At 40.7% G+C, this 27,479-nt stretch overlaps 2 protein-coding genes across 3 annotated transcripts in view; both read left to right on the forward strand.

Moving 5' to 3' along the window:
- The window catches only part of LOC134629048 (protein kinase C beta type-like), a 38,106-nt gene extending 20,934 nt beyond the window's left edge, over nucleotides 1–17,172 (forward strand). Inside the window, exons 4-17 of one of the 2 annotated variants that reach the window (XM_063475950.1) lie at nucleotides 207–318; nucleotides 3,358–3,486; nucleotides 3,858–4,014; nucleotides 4,325–4,459; nucleotides 4,602–4,698; nucleotides 4,814–4,957; nucleotides 5,070–5,243; nucleotides 5,441–5,532; nucleotides 7,034–7,096; nucleotides 7,198–7,336; nucleotides 7,428–7,508; nucleotides 7,602–7,709; nucleotides 8,177–8,317; nucleotides 8,762–11,785. In XM_063475950.1, the coding sequence (XP_063332020.1) occupies nucleotides 207–318; nucleotides 3,358–3,486; nucleotides 3,858–4,014; nucleotides 4,325–4,459; nucleotides 4,602–4,698; nucleotides 4,814–4,957; nucleotides 5,070–5,243; nucleotides 5,441–5,532; nucleotides 7,034–7,096; nucleotides 7,198–7,336; nucleotides 7,428–7,508; nucleotides 7,602–7,709; nucleotides 8,177–8,317; nucleotides 8,762–8,914 (1,725 nt within the window). In that variant the 3' untranslated portion in view covers nucleotides 8,915–11,785. Of the gene's footprint in view, nucleotides 1–206; nucleotides 319–3,357; nucleotides 3,487–3,857; nucleotides 4,015–4,324; nucleotides 4,460–4,601; nucleotides 4,699–4,813; nucleotides 4,958–5,069; nucleotides 5,244–5,440; nucleotides 5,533–7,033; nucleotides 7,097–7,197; nucleotides 7,337–7,427; nucleotides 7,509–7,601; nucleotides 7,710–8,176; nucleotides 8,318–8,761; nucleotides 11,786–15,580 lie in introns of those variants that run through there. The other variant, XM_063475951.1, reaches the window with a different exon arrangement.
- Nucleotides 17,173–20,280: 3,108 nt separating this feature from the next.
- cacng3a (calcium channel, voltage-dependent, gamma subunit 3a) lies at nucleotides 20,281–25,975 on the forward strand. The gene is made up of 4 exons (XM_063475952.1): nucleotides 20,281–20,845; nucleotides 23,256–23,339; nucleotides 23,440–23,580; nucleotides 24,271–25,975. Exons 1-4 carry the CDS (start codon nucleotides 20,635–20,637, stop codon nucleotides 24,834–24,836), a joined length of 1,002 nt encoding a protein of 333 aa, XP_063332022.1. The 5' UTR covers nucleotides 20,281–20,634; the 3' UTR covers nucleotides 24,837–25,975.
- Nucleotides 25,976–27,479: the final 1,504 nt, after the last annotated feature.

The following is a 27,479-nucleotide window of genomic DNA, read 5'->3' on the forward strand; positions in this document are numbered from 1 at the left end:
AAATTAAACACATAATAATTAAGAACCTGTTAGAGGAAATTGAGAACCCTTTTTCTTGTACTTTAGCTGAGTCCACGCTTTAAATGCCGACTAACAGGACAACTGAGAACACCTAACCTTGCAGCTTTAAATCTTTTAACAACCCGAAACAGTCTGAGTTACTTGAATATAATTGTACTCAAGCATCTTCTGTCTCCTCTTTACAGGATCCTCGTAGTAAACACAAGTTTAGGGTCCACACTTACTCAAGCCCCACATTCTGTGACCACTGTGGCTCCCTCCTGTACGGGCTGATACACCAGGGAATGAAATGTGACCGTAAGTACACGAATATCTGCCTGTGTTTCAGAAAGGAAGCCTTGTGCTTTAGAAGCTTGCATTTTATGCTCACCAGGTTTAAATTGCTAGTACTGAGATGGACCCCCATTTCCCTTTATAGGTGCCTTAATTCTTTGTGGCACAGGTGCTGGAAACATTCCTCAGAGATGCTGGTCAATAATGACATGAGAGTATTGATGCTCATCTACCGAGCATCTGAATAACGCAGCAGAAATCAGGACTCATCCGACCAGGCAACATTTATTTTCTGATTTTCTCTTGTCTTATTTTGGTGAACCCGTGTTAGCTATAGCCGTGGTTTCCTGTACTTGACTAAAAAATGTCCTCTGGTGTGGTCTTCTGCTGCTGCAGCCAATCTGCTTCAATGTAAGGCTCTTCTGCAGAGATGCTCTTCTGTATACCTTGAATGTAACAAGTGGGGATTTGAGTAACTGTTGCCTTCCTCTCAGCTCAAAGCAGTCTCCTCTGAGGTCAACAAGGCATTTTCACCCAGACAGCTTCCGCTTACTGGATATTTTTTCTCATTTGTTTGACTATTTTCTGTAAACCTTTCAGATGGCTATGTGGGAAAATCCCAGCATATCAGCAGTTTCTAAAATACTCACACCAGTCAGTTTTGCACCAACAACCCTGCCTCATTGAGAAACATTTAAATTTCGTTTCTTCCTCATTCTTGGCTTGAACTTAAGCAGACCGTGTAGACCATGTCTGCATGCCTAAAAGCACTGAGTTGCTGCCATGTGATTGGGTGATTCGATACTTGTATGGAAGTAGACTACGTTTAGAAAATGAAATCTGGTTGTTTCTCACATTTACAAGATGGTGTAAAAAAAGAAAGAGGAAGACTTGAGGAATTGGCCACAAGTTTCAGGTTTTTAAGATTTCTTCACTTCTGTGGTAAAAAAAAATGGCAAATTCAGTGTGTTCAGTTTTTCACAATGTAGACGAGCACGGGCGAAAAAACTGGTCCTGTTGCAGCATAGAGTGCAGCACAGGATACTCGGGCAAAGATCAACATTTCTGTCACCTAGAAGCTTTTCATTTGACAATAAAGGTTTATGCTGAAACTGACGTTTGTTAGATTATATCTGATCTGATATCAGATTTGGCCAAATCAGCCCATTTATGAATTCTTTTCCTGTCCTGATCAGTTTTTCTTCTACAGAAGCTTCACTCTGTCTGTTAATGCTTTACAGTATTAATGACACACATATTGCTTCAGCTCCAGCTAAAGTAAAGTTAAAGCTTCCACTGCTGAACACTGACTGCAGTTTGCATGCATACTTCACAATAATCAAGCTGCTCATAATATTTTCCCCCCTCCATTTCTTTAGTTGTGTCACAAACCGTTTGTGTTGGCACGAAGAGGAAGTAGGTTACCTCTCTGCAATGCTATACTCAGGCCAGCATTATTTAGTGGGCAGATGTTTCCTCATTGTGCTTTGACTTTGCATCATGAAAATACTAGAGTACCTTATTTAACATAATTTACAAGCGGGTTTGGTTATTTATTAATCCATAGAAACACTCGAGTTGTTTGATAAATTGTAAATGTATAATTATCATACAGAAGATAAGACTTATTTCTGTAAGTGTTGGCAGACAAGCACAAGTAGTCTTCAAGGTTTACAGTCTTTAATGGATTAATGGTTCTCATGGGTGTGTTTAGTGCCTGTTGGAGATATACATTGAAATCCACGGTCACAGAAAAATTATTGTTACTGGAAAAGAAAACCTACAGAGAGCAAGAGATTAACTTCTCACTCTCCACCTTCAGAACCTCAACACCACCCACTGATTCAACAGAGTGGAGCAAAATGTGGTACATCAGAAATGTCTGCCATCTAGTGGACGTACCAAGCAATGACCAAGGGTTATTAGACTTGTCTGTGTTCTTGCATTAATCAAATTGTTTCCCACTTACTAGTCTGTAAAATAATGAGTTTTGCTTAAACTGTATTCTACTCTCACTGTCCAGATTTAATGTTTAGCTGTGCCTTTTATTACTGAAGACAAATTTTTTTAAACTGTTCTGACCAACCTGTATATACAACACATGGCTTTAGTGTTGGTGCTCTTCGGCCCTCAGGCATTTTCTCTGGGCCAAGGTTCATTTAAAATGGACTGAGGCAAAGTGGAAACCTGTTCTGTGGTCAGACGAATCGAAGTCTGAAATTTATTTTGGAAAACGTGGACGCCACATCCTGCAGGCTTGTCATCAGTGCTCAGTTCAAAAAGCCTGCATCTCTAATTGTATGGGAGTGCATTAGTGTTTATGGAATTTGGCAGCTTGCACAACTGGAAAGGCAACATCAGATGACATCTTCTACAGGGGAGGCCCTGCATATTTCACCAAGACAATGCTAAACCTCATATTACAGCTATTACAACATCATTGGCTCCATAGCAGAGGAGCCCAGGTGCTGAACTGGCCTCCCTGCAGTCCAGTTCACCAACTGAAAGGAATTGGAGCATCCTCGGATCTCAGATGGCTCTGTACCAATGTTTTTGAGAAGTGTTGCTCCTATTAAATTCAAAATGAGCCAATATATTTTTCTTAAAATGTTCTGCTATGAATAAAGTATGGGTTTATGGATTTGGTGGATGGATCTGTTTTTATTTACATATGTCAGGGACTATAGGATGGCTTTGGGAGTGGGTGAGGTCACATCTCTGGTTGCTCTGACCTAACGACTGTGGGTGATATTTGGTCTGGTGTGCGGGATCTGACAGTTCAATAGTTTTCATTACTTTAAGTACCCGGCATGTTTTTACTTATTATCTAACTGTCTCCAAATTTACCTCTTTGTTTTTTGATTAATTTTTTAAGCCCCCCGTGTCTGTTAGGGTGCAGCCCTAAATCTCTTTTAATCTGGCAATAAGGCACTGAAAGCCTTCCGGTAATTACTTTGGGGGGTTTAGGGCACAGACTGTCAGATTTAAGACAGACTGTGATGATTGTGATTCATAAAATCAACCAACCTGCACAATTTTTTTTTTTTCTCTCTCTCTTTTCAGACTGTATGATGAACATCCACAAGCGATGTGTCGCCAACGTCCCGAGCCTGTGCGGGACGGATCACACGGAAAGGCGAGGACGCATCCACATCTCTGCGCAGATCACTGACGACACTCTCACCGTCACCAGTGAGTGCTCCCACACACACGAGCACACTGAGTGCCTCTCAGAGCTCTCTGCCAGCCTAAGACTAAAACCGGAAAGTCCATTAGTTGATCAATGATCCAACGATTGACCCACATTGCCACTGGGACATGCAGCCACGTGCCAGCGCTCCCTTTCAGACAGCTGTAGATTGATTATGGAACAGAAACTAAACTGTTGTTAAGTGTTGTCTAATGTGGCCAGAGTTATTTAGGGCAGGCTGAAGCTTTAGACATGGATGGGTTGCGCTAACACTTTGGGCAGGACAAATTGCGGACAGTCTAAAAGTGTGTTTTATCTTGGGATCTTCTTCTGGCACTAATTTGTATTCATGTCCTCAACCTCCCCCCCACAGTCAAAGAGGCTAAGAACCTGGTGCCCATGGATCCCAATGGCCTGTCAGACCCTTACGTCAAGCTCAAGCTGATTCCTGATCCCAAGAGTGAGAGCAAGCAGAAGACAAAGACCATTAAATGCTCCCTCAACCCCACGTGGAACGAGACCTTCACTTTGTGAGACACCTTTTTGTTGAACATAACTTGCCTTTTGATTAAAGTTACTCACTTGGCCTCGTTTTCAGTTACATACGCGCAAAGCTAACTGGAGCTCGTGCAAGTGACCCAGTCCTCTCTCCTTCTCCTGTTTGTGCTCGTTTTTCGAGCTATTCCGGGGTAGGAAAGGTATGAAAAAGTGTGATTTGCTGCATTGTTTTCAAGTTTGTACAGAGAGAGATGAGGACTGTGATGTCAGGTTTTCATTTTTAGCTATATTAGGAACACGCTTTATCTTCCGTTTGACTGTCCTCCATTTCTTTCCTTTTAGCAACCTCAAAGAAACTGACAAGGACCGCCGTCTGTCAGTAGAGGTCTGGGACTGGGATTTGACCAGCAGGAATGACTTCATGGGATCACTGTCCTTCGGGATCTCAGAGCTACAGAAACAAGGGATAGATGGATGGTGAGAAAATTACACAGGTGTAACTAGAAATGATACAGGCAGGAGGTGCAGGGGTGTGAATGTTTAGGAGGCTTTGTTGTCATAGTCTGGTGATAATCCTGGATTTTGTCTGGCAATGCTCTGCTTTCATTCTGGGGTTTAGGTTTAAGCTGCTGTCCCAGGAGGAAGGAGAATACTTTAATGTTCCCGTCCAGCCAGATGGAGAGGACGGTAATGAGGAGCTACGGCAAAGGTTTGAGGTAAGACGCACAGAAATAGACGAGAATGACGAATGGTTTAATTTGTGCTCTTGCCTATTTCTTGTTCTCTCATAAACTACTTCTTCCCCCTTCCCCATTTTAATTCTCTCTCCAGAGAGCGAGAGTGGGTCCAGGGAAGCCCACTGACTCCTCTTCTTCCTCCTCGGTGTGCAAGTACGACAGCAACGGCAATCAGGACCGCGTCAAGCTCTCAGATTTCAACTTCGTCATGGTTCTGGGCAAAGGCAGCTTCGGCAAGGTGGGGCACGCGTCAGCAGAAATGTGTTGTTTCTGATGTAAACATGGCAGCCGTTGGGCAGAATTAAATCTCTTTAAAACTCACTGATTTCCTTTGGTTGACTCCCTCAAAGGTGATGCTGGCTGAGAGGAAAGGCACAGATGAGTTGTACGCCATCAAAATCCTGAAAAAAGACGTGGTGATCCAAGACGATGACGTGGAGTGCACCATGGTGGAGAAGAGAGTCCTCGCCCTGTCAGGAAAACCACCTTTTCTCACTCAGCTGCACTCATGCTTCCAAACCATGGTGAGACAGCTTGAAGCGAGACCAGCTTCTTACTTATCTTTTATAATGTTATCAGAGCGCTTTTCATGACTTGTTTGCTTTGGTCTGAGATTACTGTGTAAATTTGAACTGTGTAATTATCAGCCTGTCGGTAAACTGTGATTCTGAATAATTTATTCCTCTCTTCTGGTCTCCTGCTTCTTCTTTATTGCTCCTAGGACCGATTGTATTTTGTCATGGAGTATATTAATGGAGGAGACCTTATGTACCATATCCAACAGGTCGGCAAGTTTAAGGAGCCTCATGCTGTGTGAGTGCATGCATGCGCGCGCACACACACACACACACACAGACAGTGAGTTTGATCAAATCTAGGAGAGAATCGAGCATTTCGATGCTCTTAAACAATCTCCCACTTAAGAAACTCAATGGTGATTAACAAAACAGAATTTGGCATCCAGACATTGCCTTTCCTTAACTAATAAGTTTGGTTTCACATCAAAGTTGATGTGCCACCATTGTTATCTTGTTTTTGCTTCTCCTCGTCTGTTCTTGCTTTCTTACTTATAAGTGATGCAACAATACTCCAGATCTCCAAATCGCACTTCAGGACTAAGATAACTTTGCATGTTCACAGTTCCAAATAATCCTTTTTTATACATTACTGGTTCTCGGTGCAGCTCGTCAGTTAATTCACCGTCTCAAACGAGCAGTTTTGGCTCTCCTCTTCCTTCCATTAAGTCGGCCACGCTTTGATTGGCTCCATCTTGCAAACAGAAGGTTTGAACAGCTGTGTTCCTGTGATGACCTCATTAAACATATCTGTTCATATTGACTCAGTGTTTAGTCTGAAAGAAGAGCTTTTGACTTACATTGAGTGAGATAAAAAATTGCCATTTTATCTTCATATATAGCTGGAGAAAAAACAAATTTGACCCCCCTTGTTCACTTATAAAAGAAATGAACAGTCTCTATTTTTATGGTAGTTTCATTTTATTTCCCGTACTGCATGATAGAGGAAAAAAATGAAAAGTGTAATATGTGCCCAATAAACATAACAGCTCAGGGAATCTTAGGGACTAACTACCGCCGCTCCACTTGGCTCATTAACATAAGCAACATGTGCACGTGGCTAATTAGCATGACATTACATAATGCAAGTTAACAGAGCTATTTCTCAACCTGTATCTACACACATGGTGTTTACACAAGCACAATCAAAACATGCCCTTAATAGGAAATGTTTAAACAGATGGCGAGTTAAACTGTGTATTCCACCTCAAAGCTTTGCTAACATAGCTCCGGTGTTAGCTACAGGGATGAAGCAGCACCTACCTTTTTCTGCCACTGTTGTCACATAATCCTTAACTGTCTGTATTTACATTCATGCACTCAGCAGCTGGTCTTCACATAATGCTGGCATCTTTGTTGAAGACTGTACAAACTTAAGGTCTAGATAAACCTTTACCAGATGACAGGTTAACAGGTACTTCCTGTTTTAGCACTTGCACAGATCCGTGTATGAGGAGAGACGAGTTCCTTTGCAGTAAAAGCCCTGCAGCTCAGAAAGGTTATACATTACTTAAAGTGGCAGCCAAAACTGTTATAAAATGAACTTTTTATGCATTTTGTGCTTTATTAAATATCCTAGTGACTACTTACAAGTGTTGATGTTTTTGTCATTTGTGGTGCTTAAAAAAATGAAAATGCATGAGGCACACTTTAACCTCTCTGAAGGGCTTCAATAGGAGAGATCAGAGCATCACCAAACGCACCTTACAGTTAAAGACGGATGTTTGCCTCTGTTTTAGGTTCTATGCTGCTGAGATTGCCATCGGCCTGTTCTTCCTTCACTCCAAGGGCATTGTGTATCGGTGAGATGGTTTTTGAATCAGCTCGGCTACTCGCGTGTAGTTTCCGGTCACTTTTAGTTTATAGATGTGAGTAACATCTGTGCGTTTGGATGTTTTTGCAGGGATCTGAAGCTGGACAATGTGATGCTGGACTCTGAGGGCCATATAAAGATTGCAGACTTTGGAATGTGTAAAGAAAACATGCTTGATGGCGTTACCACAAAGACTTTTTGTGGGACGCCAGACTACATCGCTCCAGAGGTGTGTTTTACGGGTTAGCCACTGTCTAATTGTTGATTGGTTTATTTTAATCTTTCAGACATTGATTGCAACCCTATTCTTTCTCCTGCAGATCATAGCCTATCAGCCTTATGGGAAGTCTGTGGACTGGTGGGCTTTTGGAGTCCTGCTTTATGAAATGCTTGCTGGACAGGTTTGTATTCATCTACTGCTTACCCTCTTAAATTCTATTTTTTTTTTTCCAAAACAACAACTAAAAAAAGGGTCCGCATTTGTGCCTCTCTAGCCGCCTTTCGATGGTGAAGATGAAGATGAGCTTTTCCAGTCCATCATGGAGCATCACGTCTCATACCCTAAATCCATGTCCAAAGAAGCAGTTGCTATCTGCAAGGGGGTAAGAAAACACGCTTGTATGCACATACACGCAGGGTAACTCCTAATGTGGCCCCTGAAACCTCTGCTTGTTTTTCACTCTGAGCACTGGAGGGTTCGTCATATTATAAAGGCTGCTGCGTGTTAGTGCGCACCCTCCAGCAGTGAGGCTGAACTGCCTCTTAACAGCTCGTGGCAGGAAACGATGATTGTACTTGTTTATTTGCCCTCCACACCTCCTCATCTGTGATATCTTTTTATTTGTTTACTAATGCGTTAAATAGTTACAGTACACATTAATAAAGATCACAGTTTTTCATCTCATTAATAATATTTTGCATGACATAATGACTCTGCATTGCTGTGTTTTAATTTAAAAATGCTGCCTTTATGTAATACATACATGTTACAGATTGATTATGGTTTCGTTTTAAAAAGACTAAACCAATACGACTCATCTTACATTGTATGTCTGTGTATAATTTCTAGCTGATGACCAAACACCCGGCTAAGCGTCTGGGCTGCGGCCCAGAAGGTGAGAGAGACATCAAGGAGCACGCCTTCTTCCGCTACATAGACTGGGAAAAACTGGAGAATAAGGAAGTCCAGCCGCCTTTCAAACCGAAAGCTGTGAGTATATGACACGCTGACTCACTTCAGCTGTTCACTTTATCAGCCTTCACTAAATGCCTTAGAAATCTTTGCACAGTAGTGAAGAAAATGCCACAGTTTGCTCAAACCTTTGAGGTAAGTTATCAGGATTAGTTTGCTCATCCTTCAAACCCAACCATCACCTGCCGTTGGTCACTACACTCACCAATGCAGAGCTGATTTATTTATTTATTTATTAATTTTTTGTGAGTGTAGTCACCAATGATGAAGGCAGATGTCACCTGGCTCACGTATGGACCAATGGAAATCCACAGTTTCGGCTGTGAATGATTTGATTGGTTGATGCCATATTTTAGTTGTATTTCTCTTTTTTCTCTTTGTTGTTTGTTGTCCTTTTTTTCCTGTCATCCTTCATCAAACTCACTGCATCCCCCCATCTCTCTCCTCTCCTCTCCATGGCAGTGTGGGCGTGATGCGGAGAACTTTGACCGCTTTTTCACACGCCATCCCCCAGAGCTGACCCCCCCAGATCAGGACGTTATAGCCAACCTGGACCAGGAAGAATTCCAAGGCTTCTCATTTGTTAACCCTGAGTACTCCTACACAGATCACTGACCATGCCGCATATTACTGGTCTGCATTAGTATCTCTCGCACCACACATACTGTACAAAAAAATAAATAAATCACAATTTCATATTTCATATTGTATTTGGAAGGGTGAAAGAAATCACTCAACATTTTGGGAAATGTGTCTTTTCCTTTTGCTATCAAATTGTGATGAGTCAAATAATATCACTCTAGTGTTAATGTACGTGGCGTTGTAGCTAGGTAGGGATTAAGCCTCAGTCACACACTTCCCAACCCCCTGGCAACGTAAAATGTGTGTTCTCTGACTGGTTGGAGACTGGTTGCTGGCTGTTGCTAAGTAAAAGCGTTGCACAGAGGTTGCTACACCCAAAACCTGCATGCTATTTCTGGATGGAAGATGCCAAATATTTTCTATAGTTACTCTCCAAATTTTAGTAAAACTTAAAAAAAGACAGTTTGCATTCAAAGTAAAAGTCGTGCTTTTTTAAATATTTTGGTTGCAGCAGTAAGACACAACTTTTACTTTGAAGGCGAACATTTTGCAAGTACTGTGAGTCTTTTCAGACAAATCTGCGTGTTCCATATAAGCTAACTGCATGGAGGGTTTCAGCCCACAGCCCTCTTTGTGACCAATTTCACCTAGCAACAGCCAGCAACCTCTTACCAACTGGTCACAGAATACACGCTTTTCCCTAGCAACAGGTGGTTACCAGGGGTTGCTGACCAGCAGTTAGCATTAAGTTTGGAAGCACCTAGAAATAGCTAGCCTGGCTCTTTCTAATCTCAACAATAAGATAACCAGAAGTAAAGCACATTAACATGTCTCTGTGGTTTTACAGATATGCAACACAACAAAGCTGCGAGTTGTGGCTTAAACTCATAAACAAAGCAGTACAACTGTCTTGCTTTATGGGGAAGCTAGCAAGCACATTAGCACAGATATCCTGGTTGGTAAAATAGTGATTTACGATATAAAACCTCCCTAAGATGCTTAAAGGACATCAGTGGCCTGTAAGGAAAGAGCCACATGACAGATGATGACACTGAAAGGTAGCATTTAGCTGTCCTTGAGCAACCTGGTTGGTTTACCTTCTGGCACTGCTGTAAAGTTTGATAGGTAGCACATAAACAGCGACCCATTAAAAGTATAACTCCTAAACAACTTGATTACCAACTTTTAAATATTACAAAGCAGGGTGGTATCTTTTTAGTTAATATGTTAATATTAAAAATAATTATTCCAGTCTGTCATACTTTTTGTGCAAATTAGCATGAATTTGCACAGTTAAACTGCTAGCGAGCACAAACGGTTAACAATGCTAAACATTGAGTAACAATTTATATTTTGAAGATTGTTAGCTACAAACAGTAAAACATTAGTCTAGGTGCCAGTTTTTTTTTTTTTTTGTTTTTTTTTTTTATACACATTGCGCAAAGAAAAAAAAAAAGAAAGACTTGGTTAGCAGTTAGCCACTAGCTCATTAATCTAGCTCTGCTAACCCTCTCAGTTGAATAACCTTTGCCTTGCAGGTTGCTACATTTACTTCAAAGATTAAAACATTAAATAAAAGATTTTTGTGTAGTTAATGGTAGTTATTGTTGCCACATTAGTGAGGAGAACCAGGCTAGCTCGTCCCCCCCAGCTTCCATTTTTCACAGTAAACCAGGCTAACACCTCTGCATAAACACGGGTGATATTTATCATCTCATCTGACTTTCAGAAAAAATTGAATCGGATGTATTTCTTGTATTTCCTAAATAATGTTCACACATGAAATGCAGACAGGTGCTCCACTGAAATGCGACTAAAATAATCAAGTGTCAAGGTGCCAGTAGGCGGCTAATCTTGTTTGCAGCAGCGACACTGTTCTGAGTTTATTGTAGTTTAGCGCGTCACGTTACACTGCTGCTCTTCTAGCAGCTCTACCGGGTGTATTTTTATCTTTAGTACAGACATGTTGCTCGCTCCTAAATGCCACACGGCTGCTCACACCGGCAGGCTGATGTCGGAGTCAGACCTCAGGGCCGACTTTAGCCTGCTCCGTCTCTATGTTGCCCTCCTTTGTAATTGCATATTGACTATGACAACCTATCGGTGATATTGATGAGTGTACTATGATCACATGTTGGTAATTCATGCAGTGTAAGTGAAAACTGACCAATTGCTTTGCTATGATTGTTTGACTACTAATCATTTTTCCGAATGTTTACTTTACTTTTGTCTAAAATCTGCGTCAACTTAGTGATTTTTTTTTCTTTTTTATTTCATTGTTTGTTTGGGTTTTTTTTGTTTTCTTTCGTTTTTTTTAAAGCTCTTCTCATGATCAATTTCTGAAAACAATCTCCACAGTTACACTGTTTTTAATGACAGAGATCATATCTCTTTGCTTGTGCACAACCATCTTTGGAGAATTTCACATATGATGAAGGTGTTTAGAGTTTTGTGAAGTCGGTAGTCTGTTAGCTTACAGAAACAGGATGTCCAAAAGTGCCAAAATAAAGTCCAGAATTCACAAGGATGTGAAACAACTCAACAACTGTGATGATGGCAGCCATTTTGTGCCATTTTGCAGTACATGTATAATTATGATATGCATTATAGTTTCTGTTCACAAGTAATACAGTATCCCATAATTTTCATATATCAAATGAACTGTCTGAGTTGTATTAAACTTTTGTAACTGTGTAACGATGCAGGGTAGTAACAGTGTGTCAAATGATGTTCTTTGAGCTCGTATCAAAAAGAAAAGAAAAAAAAAGAAGAGACAGGAAGGCGATATCAAAGGGTTTGTTTTACAACGTTGCTTCTTGAAAAACTATTCTTCCAGGTGAAAAAGCGCTTTTTGTGATGATGGCAATGGTGAGGAATACATGTTGAAATAACAAGAGAGAGTGCAGAGAAAATTTTTTATATATATATATATATATATATATATATATATATATATATATATATATATATATATATATATATATGTATGAGTTCTATATATATATGAGTTCTATATATATATGAGTTCTATATATCAGAGAGATACTGTATTTGGATACATTGTTTCTGGATGAGAGAGATGCTTCAGTGGATTGTGTAATTGTCCTGTATGACTGGAAACTGATAATATACTCACTGATGCCTACCACACTACTTCTGCTGTGTCTGCTTTGTTAATGTTGTTGCACCCAAACACAGTGCATCGGATACTCCCATCCAAGCAGAGGGACCACAAATTCTCGGTGGTCTGTGAAAAGTCCCCTAACTCATCACATAAATTCAGCCTTGGTTTGGAAAAAGTGTCATTTAACACACATACAGTGCAGAATAGCAACAGCTAATATCTGCTAGGCTGCCCTCATTCACAATAGCTATGAAAGCTTTACCACAAGCTTTCCCAAAGACCAGAGACGGATGGATGTAGCTACATTGATAACATGCACTAGTTAATGAAGTCCCCAGTTTAAAGCTTCTGCCACCAACAACAATAAAACACTTTTTTTTTTTCTGACAAACGAGATAACTAATAAACACTATGATCAAAATGCCCCTTTGACACTTTTGTTAGTGAATAAAAACGAGATGAAAATGTTCCGATCCAAACTGATTAGGCTGTGTAGAAAGGCAGGACGAGTTTGGAAGTGATCCAATCAGAAGTAATCTCCCATGCTTCTGGTTTCTCAAGAAAACGTGAAAAGATTTTAATGCTTGAGATGAAGGAAAGAGCAAACATATGGAAACGTTTCACAGTTGATGTCAAGGGAAATAAGACGCTTTGTAAACCATGTGGAGCAGCTCTCACCGGTAAAAACACATTTACACTTTATAATTTAGTCCAATGATTCAACTTTGGGTTTAGTCTGTGATAATCCTTTATTTAGTCGACAAATACAAAAAGAATTTGGATGCCTAAATGATTTAAACTACATTTTAGTAAAAAAAAAAAAGACCATGAAACCGCATGCTCATTGGCTAACGACTAATGAATCACAATGTACGGTGGACCAAGATTTTAAAAAATTATCATCTTTTTAATTCAGTATGACATGAAAGGAGTGACTGAGCAGATAAACTGGAGCAGGAAAATGTTTACTGAGGTAAAGTCAGGCGGCTCTTTGCCCTTAAATTTATAGAGGACCGGAAGTCTTTTTTTTTTTCAATCCCAGCTATCGCCCCCTGCTGGCTGTTAAAAAGAACGCAGGTTTACGGCACAGTTTTAAGCTACGTCCTTGTTTTACGCTGTCTGTGGTCGAGACGTAGTAGGACACTAGTGAGCCCTTTAAAAGGTCAGTGTAGGAAATTTCTGTATCTGGATTTCGTTTGCGTCACATCGCTGTTACTGTCGTCTGAGTTGAGGTTGGACTGCTGGGCAGTGTTCTAGCTGCACATTTTTTAATTGTTGACGCATTAAATCACTTAAAATAGTTCTGCTGTGATACTTGGTCAATAGTAAAATTACTACTCCTGCGTTTGAATGGAGTCTTCTTACATCTGGATGCTCGACTATTTTGTGAAAACACCAGCACCAGCTTTATGAAGATTGAACCCACCGCACGGCCAAAATAATTCTAATGGTGTCATGTAGACGTATGAAAAATTTAATAAAAATGTATAAAACTTGAATGATTTAACTGTGCACCTACAAAATTTAATCAGTCACAGGTTTAAACTGATTTATTAGCGTCTTTAAAAGCGTCTTTAAAGCTTGTGACATAAACCATCAGTCCGATTTATAATTTGAAGAGCTTAGGGTTGTCAAAAACATAAATCCAAATATACTGTGTGATTATTGTTACTCAGTCTCCTTACACAAAGTTTTAATCAATGAATCAATGAAACACTCTGAAGCCACAAACATACACTTGCTTCATGCACTAATGGTGAACACGTGGACCAGTGGTAGAGATGGGGAAAGTCATTTCAGCTGGAAGCCCTGTGATGAAACGAGGAGGTAGGAAACTAAAACTCTGTGTGTGTGTGTGTGTGTGAGTGACTCGTGTGTCTTGGGCTCACTGCTTCACCTCCCTGTGTGAAATCCTTTCGGTTGTGGTTTGGTCCTCAGCAGGTGTCTTTTATCGATCCTCGTCTGCTCTGTACTGGAACATTTCCTCTCTCTCTCTCTGGCTCTGGAAGTTTGTCTTGGGTCTTTCTGCATCTGTGCTGTTGAAGTTGTTCAGGGTGGTCTCTTTGACTGTGTTTCTGGGTTCGTCCGCAGGGTGTGTTTTGTTTGTTGTCGACTTGCTTTCTCAGTCTATTTGGAATCTGATCTGTTGTGCTCAGTCTAACACTTTTGGTGGTGCCACCTTTTACTAGTGATCAGAGGTGTGGACTACACTGGACTCTGACATCAAAACGCACACGCAGCCCACACGACTGATTCATAAAAAAATAGCCAGATGCTCATATGGACACTGAAACAGATGATGACAGGAAACCTTAAAAGACCAGTAAGAAAAAGTGAGGATTTCAGGATACCAAATTTGTTTGAGTGTTCATATGAATGTTAGATTAGTCCTTTGACCTGAAATGACTTTATATCACCTCAACCCAAAGACTAAAGCTGACCTGATCAATATAATCACATTATGACCATTTCACAGAGTTTCCCTATTAAGACAAACTCAAGGGGTCGAGAGTCTTCATTTGCCCTCAGCTCTACGAAGCGTTTTTGCAGATTTCAGGTCATCAGTTTGGATTTAAAAGCTTTGCTGTTACATGCTGCTGACGTCAAACTTGAAAGCATGAAAAACTGAATCAGTTAAATCCCAAAAGGTTGATTCTGTTCATCTGGACGCAGCGTTTTCAGCGGGAGTCACTCATCCAGGTGACTTCTTCAGTCTCAGCTGACTGCAGGTTTCCCCAACCTTATAAACAGTACATTTGCACAATAACTGAAATCAGCCCAATAAATGAACAATGGGCTGTGAGGTCAGTTCTTTGATCATTAATGCGCAAATTGTCATGACCATTGATCAAAGACCATGAGTACCATTTACAGAGAGTTGGGGAATGGCTGCAATCTCAGCATTTTAAGATGACAAAAGATGTACCCTTAGGCCCCCTCCTTGATTCAGAGATGGTCTTTCCCTTTCCATGTAAATGGCCTTCTTGACTCTGCGCTCAAACCAGCGTTCCTCCCTGTCCAGGATGTGTACATCCTCATCCAGATGAACAGAATCAATCTTTAGGATTTACTTACCTGGATGATTGAGCATCAATCAGTTAAAGTGTCATGACTGTGGACAGGTATAATCAGTCCATCATTGGTCATTTACACTGCAGAAAAAGAGTAGCAAGTGGAGCTGAGGCCTATAAACTTTAAGCCAAAAACACAAGACCGCAGCTCATTGAAGCAGGTTTTCAGGATATTTTAGTGTTTTATGGACTGATTTTGAATTCATCGCATGATTTTGGACGTTGAATTTGACTTTCTAGACTTCAGGCACTAGACACTGACTTTGCCCCACCTCTGCAAATGATCAAACTGTGTCTTTGCTTGTGTCACAAGTATTTGCCTCCTCCCCTACGCTTCATCTTTGTGCTTTTTCTAACATAGATGTTCTAATTCCTTGTTGTCAACCCTCTGTCTGAACCGCCTTTTTAAAAAACCTCTTTTACAAATACGCTCTAACTTTATTCTCTTTCTTCCTTCTTTCTGTTTTGTTGTTGTTGTTGTTGTTTTGTGCGTGTGTGTGTCAGAAAACACGCAGAGACGTCTGCAACTTCGACAAGGAGTTTACAAAGATGGTGGTGGAGCTGACGCCAACAGACAAGCTCTTCATCATGAACCTTGACCAGAACGAGTTTCAAGGCTTCTCCTACACCAACCCAGAATTCATCATACAAGTCTGATGACTTCCGGCTGGTTAGAGGCAGCCTGAGCCAGACTCTACTCCAGCTTGTACAGCCCAGCCACATTTCATTAAAGACCCATCCAGCATCAGATCAGGACTCAGAGCCGCGCCGTCTTCAGTCTCGACCCACACCAGCATCTAAACTGGGCAATCATAAACCGTCACATTAGCTCCACAAACACACAGACAGCAGTGTGAAACAAAGCCCGCTGGTGGCCAGTTTCCAGAAAACTCCAGGTGGTTAGCATTCCCAGTACCTCACAGTGAGCCGGGCAGTACGAAGAGCGGTGATCAAGAGTCACAGTGAATGTGCTAATAGTGTGTATGTGCTCTATTGATCACCAACAAGAGTGTTTGTTTACTTGATTTTCTTCTCTTCAGCCTGTGGAAGTTGCATCATGAACCTACAATGATCAATATGTACATGCACGCTCACACACACACGTGTGTCTGTGCAGGCTGCGGTTTGGAGGAAGGTTGGTTTTGAATTCAAAAAGCTCTGATTTATAACCTCATGTCTAAGTTAGTCCTGAACTTAGTCTTAAGCACGTTTCGTCTTCCAAATTGATGCAAAAAGAAAAATTAAAAAAGGAAAAAAAAAAAAGACCCCCCCACCCCAAACGCCTGTTTCGGCAGAGATATTTAAAAATGTCTTTCTCTAGCTTAATCTCTTTCTCTATGGCACTGTGTATGTATGCGGTGGGTTAGTGCTGTAGGCCTATACAGTCTTTGTGGTGCAGCTCCTCTATGCATGCCATGTTTGTTGGTCCAGTAGTTTAAAGACTTGCTTTCGACCTCTCGGACGACAGGGAGGGGGGGAACCTCGTCAGGTGTCCAGAGTCAGTTTTGAAATATCCAAAATCAAAGTTTTAGTTCCCACTCTGAATGCTGTATCTCTTAATAGTGTTTTGAATATGCGTGGCTACACAGTTTGCTTTACAAAGCACGGAGCAAAGACTGTCTGGCTGTCTGTAAATGAGCGTATCGATGTAACGGTGCTGTATGACCTGTGTTTGTGTGTATGTGTGAATAGGAATGGGATGTAGAGCTAGAAGTGTTTTTCATGTTATCGTGCACTTCTCTACTATTCCTCCCCCCCCCCCCACTTTCTCTCTTCCCCCCTCCTCCTCTTCCCCCTCCTCCTCCTCCTTCCCTTAAATCTTCTTTTGATCTCCGTCCCCCCCTCCCCCCCCGGTTAACGTTCATATCATTTTAAGGAAATGTGATAAGACGAGAAAGACAGAGGGAGGGCAAAAGATGGGGGAGTAAAGTGTTAACTATGCAAAAAGGCAGGAGGAGGAGGAAGTGGGCAACTTTTATTAAGCAACCAAGGAATTGTGTAAATGGACAGTGTACATGTGTTGCATGCGCTGTCTTTACCTGCGCGTGAGAGACACCTGCAGAAAGATGCATTAAAATGAATTATCATAAAACATTCCAGAAACTCTGGCTCTCTTGTTTTTTTTCTCATTTTTTTTGCCTCTTTTAACTCCATTTTACACAAAAAATATCAAAGACAATCTTGTGATCGTGCTTCATTTCTTACCGAGATATATATTATGTCTGCGATGGAGAGGAGGGATTGTTCTTGAAAGCAATACAGATTTTTAAATCTGTATTGTGCTCTTGAAATTAAAGCAGCTATAATGAGCAGTTTTATAGTTGTAGTGATAATAAGTATCAAGTGGCTCTGTGAGAACATGGAATAAGTCGCTTGGACTGATGAATCTGCAGAGGATTACAGCCCGATTCTGCTTACAGCTCCTTGGAAACTATTATTAACGCTTATTAAAGGGATCACAATGTGCACATTTAACTTCTCAACAGAAACACTGTGTTCAAAGGCCTGCTGTGCAAGTTCACCAATGACATATATATATAATAATGTGCAGTTTAGTCGAGAAGCTGAAACGGTGATTGATCATAACAAAACATTTTACAGTGAGGAAGCTCGTTGGTTGGGGTTGATTGCTTTTGCTTCTTCACACACATGGCCACTCACTTTGCAAAGCCTTAAATATTCACATCCTCATTTATTCTTTTAATCGCTTGTATGATATGCTTGTGGAGTGAATACTGATGACAATATTAATATAAAAGGACATGTAATGAGTAAACCTGGCCAAAGAAAAAGCCCCATGAGAGTTCTGTCTGTGTATATAAAAGTGTTTTCAAAATGTTCAGAGACTGGTTTTTTTCTACCTGATTATGCATTATTGGTTATACATACAGCATACATACAGTCATGGCACAAAGAAAGTACACTTTTTCATTTTCATTGGATCATTGTCCTGTTGCAGATCTTGATTTCAGTCGAGCTTTAGCTATCAGACAGATGGCCTCGCATTTGAGTCTAGAATACTTTAGTACACAGAGGAGTTCATGGTCGATTCAATAACTAGAAAGGTGCCTGGGTCCTAATGCTGCAAAACAAGGCCAAATCCTCACTCCTGCACCACCGTGCTTGACAGGTGATATGAGATGTTTGTGCTGATTGGTTTTCACCAAATGTGGCTGCTGCATCTTTCAGTTGTTCCCTTTAGGGGTCCTCTGTCACACCAATCCTCTGCCCGTCCTCCTTCATTACATCCATGACCCTCCTCTGATTCTTAAACATCCATATTAAACATTCTTTATACACTACATTGACCATCCCTCCTCTTCACAGGTCCAATCTTCCCTCTTTAACTTTGTCTCCAAACAGCTCAACCTGAACTTCCCTTTTACTCTTTATCCTTCTGTCAGAATACACCCCTGACACTCCTCTCCATTCTGCCTGCACTTTTCGCTATCCTACATTTATCCTCCTCTATCTTTTACTTTATTCATGAAACCCTCAACGCACACCTTCCACCTTCTCAACACACTCTCTTCACTTCTTAGTACATTTTCTTAGTGTCCAGCCTCACAACTCACTACAAGCCTTTTCCTTTTCCTTTGTCACCTCTCTCTTTGCTGTACACCTAGCCTCCCAGAACTTCTGTGTACTTTCTTCATCTCCCTAATTATCCAACTTTTTCTTTGCTAACCTCTTCCTTATGACCCTTCCCAGATTGATAGACAGCCACAGATGCTTCTCTAACATCATTGCTGATGCTCCAGAGCAGCAGACTGCCAAACGTCTGCTTTGGTAGAAGTGTTCGCACTTGTTGATGATCGTTTAATCAAGTGCATTTGATTAGCAGCACCTGGCCGCTCCTTACGCTAATAAGTTATCTTCCCACAGAGTGCTTCTAAAATTATGGCTTAATTTTTGTTAAATAACTACACAGTGTAATATGTCATGTGTTCTTGTTTGTTTGAGGTTGTATTTAAAAAATTTTTTTTAATTATTTTCCTTCTCATGTCCTCATATGTAAAATCTAAAAACTGACAGTCTGTGCTCTTCTTTTTACCATGACTGTAATAATGACCAAGACTTTATATAAGAGGTGAATTTAGATCCTAAATTTTAAAGGAGGGGGTGACTCCTGTCATTGCGTAAATCTCATATTTCAGTCACAATATAAAATGGAAAAAAACACATCAAATGTTTGAATTGAGAAAATTTGCTGTTAAAATTTCAATTGCAACAACATGTCTCAGAGGAGTTGGGACAGGGAACAAAAGGCTGGAAAAGTAAGTGGTTCTAAAAGGAAACATTTTGCAGTTAATTAGGTTAACTGGAAACAGGTCAGTAAGACGATTGGGTATAAAAAGGAAATCGTAGAGAGGAAGAGTTTCTCAGATCTAAAGATGGGTAGAGGTTCAATCTGCAAAGAGTTTCAGAACGTTCCTCAGTGAACGGTTGTGAAGACTTGGACTTATCTCATCATCTACAGTGCATAATATCATCAAAAGAGTCTGAGAATCTGGAGGAAATCTTGCTGTGTGCAGGAGACAAAGCAGAAAATCGATATTGGATGCGTGTGATCTTTGAGCCCTCAAGCAGCACTGAAATCAAAACAGGAATGACATTAAAATCACTGCATGGGCTCAGGAACACTTCCTGAAAGCGACATCTGTGAACACAGTTCATTTTATAATCCACTAATGCTGCTTAAAGCTCAATCATACAAAGAAGAAGCCACATGTGAACATGATCCAGAAACGTCTCCATCTTTTCTGAACCGATACTCACTTAAAATGCACTGAGGCAAAGTGGGAAACCGTTCTCTGGTCAGATTAATCAAAATTTGCTAATTTTTATATTTTTTCAAAAACATGGATGCTGCATCCTATTGGCTAAAGAGGAGAGAGACCAAAGAAACTCTGCTGTAGTGTTCACGGGCACTTATCTCCACTTTAAGACTGAATTTAAAATGTAAAGCTGCCTTTTTGCAGTTCTATATTGAAGTGTTTTTAGGGTGAGCTAAAGGTTTTATTGTGTCTTTGCCAGAAAATAATGCGCACTACTTTCTGCTCTCTTGCTGCTCTCCATGGTGCTGAACTGGTGGACTATGAACTGGTTTGCATGAGGCCTGTGCTATTCTTAGTGACAGGGACACACACACACGGACAAAAGCACACACACATACAATCAGACAGGCGGGGTCATTCTGCAGACTGAGCTGTGCAGAGTTGGGCTACAACAAACTAGAACGAGTCGAGAAACGTGCCACTGATGCCATTTTCTCCAGACTACTTTCCTCTACCATTTCCTCCAACTTTCAGCGCCGTTTCTTCACTTGTTCTGCACAGCCAACAAGCTGACATCAAGCTTCTGTGCCTTTAACATGGAAACATCTCAACTATGTGAGCAAAGTTTTATAGTTTAGAGGAAAATGGGGCGGCAGAAGATGTGCTCGGAACCTGAGTTTCCTTCCTGGATCAACTCAAAGATCAGACACAGAGGGAAAGTTTTGAACAACCTCTAAACTCTGCCAGACTCGGTCCTCAGAGGGAGGAGGAGGAGGAGACATGAGGGTGTTTAACCGGGGTGTGATGATGCTTCTGACCACAGCAGGGGCTTTCTGTGCCTTCAGCCTCATGACCATCGCCGTGGGAACGGACTATTGGCTGTACTCCCGAGGGGTGTGCCGCTCTAAGACCCTGAGCGACAATGAGACGGTCCGGAAGAACGAAGAGGTCCTGACCCACTCCGGTCTGTGGAGGACCTGCTGCACGGAGGGTGGGAGTCACACTACACCTGCATGTGGTTTCACATTAGAAGCTTATAAAACAGCCCAGAGCGAAACACAACAAAAATGGTCAATCTAAACAGTAAATGTGCACTATGGTGTGTTTATGTGACTATGACTTGTTAATCTAATAAGTTAAATGAAATATAAATGGGCAACTCGATATTAAGTAGCAATAACACTGTCGGTTCTTACAAGCAGGCCTCTAACGGCCTGATTATATAAACAAAGATGTGCATCATGTTTCTCTATCGGGTGATAATTGCTACATCGATAAATCATACAACAGGAGCTACATAGTAATAGTATTACAAAGTATTACAACATAGTAATAGTATTACAGACCTGAAAATGTTCTGCACTCAGCAGCTCACTGGAGTATTTATATTCTGTATCAGGAAAAGTAGAAATCTGACATAAAAAATACCCTGTTATAGTGATTGTAACTATAAATATGTGACTATTATTTGAAAAATATTTTTACTTGCACTGTGCAGATGATACCACTATACATGAAACAAATGTTTGGTACATAAATTTTAATTTGTAGTTAGTTGGTAAATAATAAAGTAAAAATGTTAGATTTCCTCATACGTGATAACAAATATTGTTTCAGGCTTTTTAAAACATTTGATCTTGACTAGACTTCACCAAGATTTCATTAAGAACTCTTTGCAGACAAAATCAGCCATTTAAAATACACCTGAGGCCATCTCTCCTTTTTTATAGCTTCATTAAACTCTCAAACACAGAAATCATTCAGAGGAAAAGGGCTTGTTGTTACAGACATCTCATATTTGCACTTCGATGCCTCTGTGATTAGATTTTGATTGTTTGCTGGAGTCATGAGGACACATCTTAAAGAAGACTATAGAGAAGGTTTAGCCCTGGCTATATGATGGATAGAAATGATATTTTTAATTATTCATTTCTCTTTAATAGCACTACCCGTACTTCTCTTACCCTATATCCTTGGTTCTGTTTTGCTTTGCTAAGTTTCTGAATGAAGAGAAAATGCTTGGCTTTTAGATTTCCTCCTCACTTCCCTTTCATCCCCTCCCTCTGCTGCTGCCCCTGCCGCCTGTAAAACCAATCCAACCCAAAAAGGTTTAATGGAGAGGAAACAGAGCATGCAGAGGTCATCAGCGCTTTAACAGTCTGGTGTGACTGCGTGTTGGTCAGTTAGCCTGCATTGCAAAAAAAGCCATAAACAGGCAGATAGATGAAGATAATCGTGATGCACGAAAAAGCGCTCAGAGACAAATTTGTTGTTGAGCCAGATGAGGATAGATGATCTGATCTCTTGTTTCTAAAGTGACAATAATTTGAATAACTTTACACCTCACATCTTTTCTCTCAGCCCTATTCCTGTTGTTAATGAATGAGTTTTGTTTTGGTAACCATGGGGACCGAGCTACATCATCAATACTGGTCAATCAGGGCGGGCTCACAGGGACACATTTGTCAATATGATCCTGTGTGCGCAAATACTAAAAGGCACCGCACGGCCAAAGGTTACAAAGGCTGATGTTTGTATTTCCAGACATCATTATAATGCATCAGAGCCTTCACGGCTTACAAGGGTTATTATCTTTCTGTGCCATATACAGTAGCGTTGAACGATAGTGGAATATTTGTCTTTTCACTTGAGTGTATGACACCCACATCCAGTGAAAACAGCCAGCGTAGAAATATAAGAGAGAAGATTTGATATAAATATGAGCACAACTTGAGGCGCTCAGTGTTCAGGAACAGCACTGAAGAGGCTTGGATCAGCAGCTAATTCAGACCCCAGGTCATTTTAAGCTTTGTGCTTTTCCTGAGGCAGCAGTGTCATTAAAAATACCCCCTTCTTTTTTTTCTGTGGAGACAGTTTTGTGCAAAATAATATTTGTTAAAATTAAGATGACATTAACACAAAAATCTATTGTACATCAGTCCAAAAATGTTATACAACAATGCTGACATGCAAGACTTTACATCTGTGATCCCTCTGCAGGTAATAAGAAACACAAAAGCAGAAAAACACACAGTAATGATAGATAATGAGACAAGCTAAAACTAAAAGTGATCACATGACATGAGTGAGTGTGGACAACCACTGCAACACTGTGTCTTCCAGGTTTAAAATCTGACAGGCTGAACAAGTGAAGACCTAAAGTGACTCTTTGGGCATGCTCATAACTCACAACCACAATATAAACACAATAAAAGGCCACAAGAGGGCACTGATTCATGGTCAACGGTTAGAAGGTGGACAGGATGAGTAAAAACCGACCTGAGAAGATACCTGTGCTTATTTTACATTTGCATCAAGTAGAAGAGGGAGACAGGGGAAAATGACAAAGCAGAGCCACTTTTGTTACAGAATGATGTAATTGTCTGATTTTCTGTTTTCAGGGACATTTCGGGGTGTTTGCAAGGACATTGATCACTTTCCTGACGATGCAGACTACGAGCAGGACGCTGCTGAATACTTACTGCGTGGGTATCAAATAATTGCATGAACTCTTAACAGCTGTGATGACAGTTTGAGGTATTTGCGTGGTGTCTTAATACCCTCGTTCTCCTGTCCTCTGCACAGGAGCGGTACGAGCCTCCAGCCTCTTCCCCATCCTCAGTGTGGGGTTATTATTTCTTGGGGGTGTCTGTGTAGCTGCCAGCGAGTTCTACAAGTCACGCTATAATGTCATTCTCACTGCGGGTATACTCTTTGTCTCTGCAGGTCAGACACACAGAGTCGTTTCAGTAGCATGATTATTATTGTGACTCTTCATTCAGTCCCTTATTAATTCTGAAACACAGAATTAAAAGCTTTGATCAGTGATGTTAGATTTTATGTATACCCCTTTTTGTTTTTAACTGTTATTAATTATGTTTTTCTATGTAAGTCTTTCTGGTATTTTATCTTTTTTTTAAAAAAATATATATATTTTCTTCAGGTGTTTTAATGGTTGTACTTTCTTGTTTGCATGGAGGATCAAAAGGGCCAAAAATAAATAATGATTGAATGACTCAATAATTCTCTATCATTAAATTCATCAAAAGTAATATTAACAGCAAAAGGAAATAAAACAAATAAAAAAAACACACAATAAAATAAAATAATGGAAATAAATGGAAATTCATTTAAAGGTAACAAAAATACAAAAAAAAAAGAAAAAAAGAAAATCAAATAGAAACAAGAATTGACATCATATTTAATTAATTATTGTATTCATTCAAGAATTTTTAACCATTATTGTTATTTCTGGTGCATTTAACTGGTGTCTTTAATTTTTTCAGTGTAACTAATTAAATTTACATTTTTGCACTTTTAGTCCTCCATAGAGTGTAGCGTGTCAGTCAACTGCAAAAATTCCTCCACAAATAAACATCTGACTGACCCTCTTCATCTCTATAAACACTACTGCAGGTCTCAGTAACATCATTGGCATCATTGTGTACATATCAGCCAACTCAGGTGACCCCAGCCAGAGCGACAACAAGAAGAGCTACTCCTACGGCTGGTCCTTTTATTTCGGAGCTCTGTCCTTTGTGCTGGCTGAGATGGTGGGCGTCCTGGCAGTGCATGTGTTCATAGAAAAACACAGACAGCTGCGCACTAAAGGCCGGCCTTCGCTCATGAAGCCGCCCATCTCTCGAAGCTCATCGTATTACCGCAACCGTTACTACCAGAACCGCAGCCGCCGGTACAGTTACAGGAGCAACCACAGCGCAGGGGACCCGCACTCCTTCCGAGCATCACTCAGCCGGGACCGGGAGCCGTCCATCTCCGCCGAATCTAAAGTCACCACCATGGCAGGTTTGCCAACATCAGTGTCAGTGGGCTCAGAGTTCATGCTCTACGCTTTAACCTCGCCTCTCAAAAACAGTAAGATAGACATGGCTGTGGATCATTTAACAGCTGCAGCTGCTCACAACAACACAGAGATGCTGCCTGGAAACTGCGCTTCCAACAGGAGGACCACACCTGTCTAAGAAGAGAGTCCCTGTAAGGCTGAACTTTAGTGGGAGGAGAATAAGCTTTCTCACGTTCTTGCTATAGACAGAAGAAAGACATTGTAGACAAGTGCAGAGCTGCATTAGCCTGCCAAATATTTTTTTCTATGAACTCTTCAGTCAGTCATATGTCAAGAAATAGTGAAAAACTGCCATTACAATCTCCCAGAGTCAGTCCAACAGTCCAATACCAGGATATAACTTGGGGTGCAATCAGAAAGTCCAGTTACTCCAACCATTAAAACCAGAAACCATGTCTGGTTTAAATTTGGCCAATCTCCCCTTCAAGTCTGCTCCTTCTGCAGCTCTGGAATTAAATGGGCGGTGCATTATGTGGTTCAGTGGTTTGCACAGAAAAAGGTCCGTGGTTTGAATCCACTGGCTGGGGCCTTTCTCTGCGGAGTTTGCATGTTGTCCCTGTGACTCTGAGTGCTCAGGTTTCCTCCAACAGTCCAAAGATGTGCATGTTAAATTCTGATTTGTCAGTCTCTCTGTGTTACCCCTGTGGCAGATTAGCGACCTGTTCATGGTCTCCCCAAACTCTTGCCCCATGACAAACTGAATAGGCTCCACCAGTGCAAGGAACTTTCACTCCAAACTGCTGTTTGGAGTGAAAGTTCCCCACGGTGTCCAAGCATGAAGGCAGTGCATCGGGTTAGGATGATAGTTATTTCTTAAGACATTTTCAGGGGGTTGCACTAATTCAGAATGAAATTCGGGATGAGAACTTCAGTGCGAAGCTCTACTGTAAAACCTGAAGCGTCCAATAGAGTATATCTGGTGGAATCAACCTGAACTGCTTGCTCCCAGTCTTCAATCTGCAACTAGCTGCAACTTTTTCATCTTTCACATAATTATATATAATCTAAGGGGTCAGCATTTTGACATGGTGGAGGAGATCCAACATGCACTGTTGAAAGAAAAGTTGAAGTGGTCAGAACAGGGTGTGCAGGGAAGGGTTTAAAATAGGAGCTTATGAGCTGTAGGCTTGCAGCACTGCCCAAAGACATGCCCTAATAGGGAAGATGTGTCACATTTAAATCAGGTTATGGTTCACAAGCTGGCACCGCAGAACTTAATGATTGCATCTCCTGATGAAACAAAGCAAGAAAATAAAGCTGTTTGAGATGTTGAAATCAGAGAGAGCTTGTCGTTTTTTACTGGAACAATTTTAAAAAATGGTCCATCGATTATTTAAATAGTTGCAGAATGTTGTGCAGTTAATTCGCTTGTCGTTTCAGTTCAAGCAACCAGCTAATCTGTATCTTTGACACTCGGAGGAAAAATCAAAGCAAACAAAAACTGAATTTTTAAAAAATAGCTTTGTCTCAGTTTTTGTGAGTGTGAGTGTAGTAATAGTCGGTCAGAGAGAGAGACAGAAAGGGAGAGGTGCCCGTGAGGAAATAGAAACATTTACAGAAAATACAAAACACATGAAAGCAACCGAGAATGACTGAATGAATGTCCTTTTCCTGTAGCCTCATTTTTTGTGGACCTATTGCAGAAGATCGAAACCCCATTAAGTGCATTCGAACTCTCTCTGTCTCTCCATGTGTCTAATTGTGTGGCTGAGTGAGTTTTTGTAGTATGTGAGCGTGCATAAGCGCACTGAAAGGGTCTGCCCTCATGGTTATGCCACTTTCTATATGCCTTAAAGGAAGCTTCAAAATTCACATCACAAAAGGTGCTTCAAAGAGAAATGAGCTGGTTCAAGGCTGAGCCTTGTTGCTTCTTTAAAATTGTACAGAACATCTCAGTTTCTGGCATCTCTATTTGCAAGAGAAACTAAGAGAATATTCAAACACAACCCAGCACAGAAGCAAAGGTTTGAACAATACTGATAAACAAAACCAGTTTATCAAAAAGAAGTGACCTCTCCTGTGCTGAGTAATATCAGGGCCTTATTGTGCCTGAACATGCATGAATTAGCTCCGTTACATCTGATGGGAGGGCAGCACAAACAGACACACATCAGCAGACGCCCAAACAGGCTGAGAAACCTCAGGTGTTACCATGGCAGCAACGGGATTCAGGCTAGAATTCAAGGTAGGTTATGAATACGCTCACACAAGAAATTACCTGAAAGCACAACTGACTACTTCGGCTACTGTTTCAGCTCCACAAGCTATTTATCGCTACTATAGTGCACAGAGTCTACTGCCCAAGGATCCACATGGAAGTATTTAAGTAGTATGTCAAATATTTTTACTAAAAGGAAAAAAAATATTTGCAGACAAAGGATTCAAACTAATGCCTCAAACAGACTGGAGCCTCTAATCAGAAAGCCTCAATATGATTTAGTTACTAAGCAAAAAAAAATTAAGTTAATGAATAAATTACCAGCAGAGACGAGCCTGCTGTGTGTGAAAGGAGAATGGTGAAGCCAAAGAGACTGATAACATCAGGCCAGCTAACATCAAGATTTACATTTCTTGGGCAATACTCTACAGAAAACTTTCGCACATGGTAAAAAAGTCAGAATGGACAAGAATCTATTGAAAATTTCAGCAGACCAATTTTTATATATAACTGTGGAAGTGAGAGCCGAGTAGGATTAACATTATAGCTGGATTGGTTGGTTTTGTCTGCTGATTAAATTAAATGAAACAACAAGTTTGATCA

This window comes from Pelmatolapia mariae, linkage group LG6, assembly GCF_036321145.2.
Source record: "Pelmatolapia mariae isolate MD_Pm_ZW linkage group LG6, Pm_UMD_F_2, whole genome shotgun sequence".
NCBI classification, from domain to species: Eukaryota; Metazoa; Chordata; class Actinopteri; order Cichliformes; family Cichlidae; genus Pelmatolapia; species Pelmatolapia mariae.

What these genes read in the sequence shown, in the direction of transcription:
- cacng3a (XM_063475952.1), top strand. Translation starts at nt 20,635, where the DNA reads ATGAGGGTGTTTAACCGGGGTGTGATGATGCTTCTGACCACAGCAGGG. An exon ending in GAGGACCTGCTGCACGGAGG is followed by an intron (nt 20,846 to 23,255) that starts GTGGGAGTCACA and finishes TTCTGTTTTCAG; the next exon opens with GGACATTTCGGGGTGTTTGC. An exon ending in CGCTGCTGAATACTTACTGC is followed by an intron (nt 23,340 to 23,439) that starts GTGGGTATCAAA and finishes TCCTCTGCACAG; the next exon opens with GAGCGGTACGAGCCTCCAGC.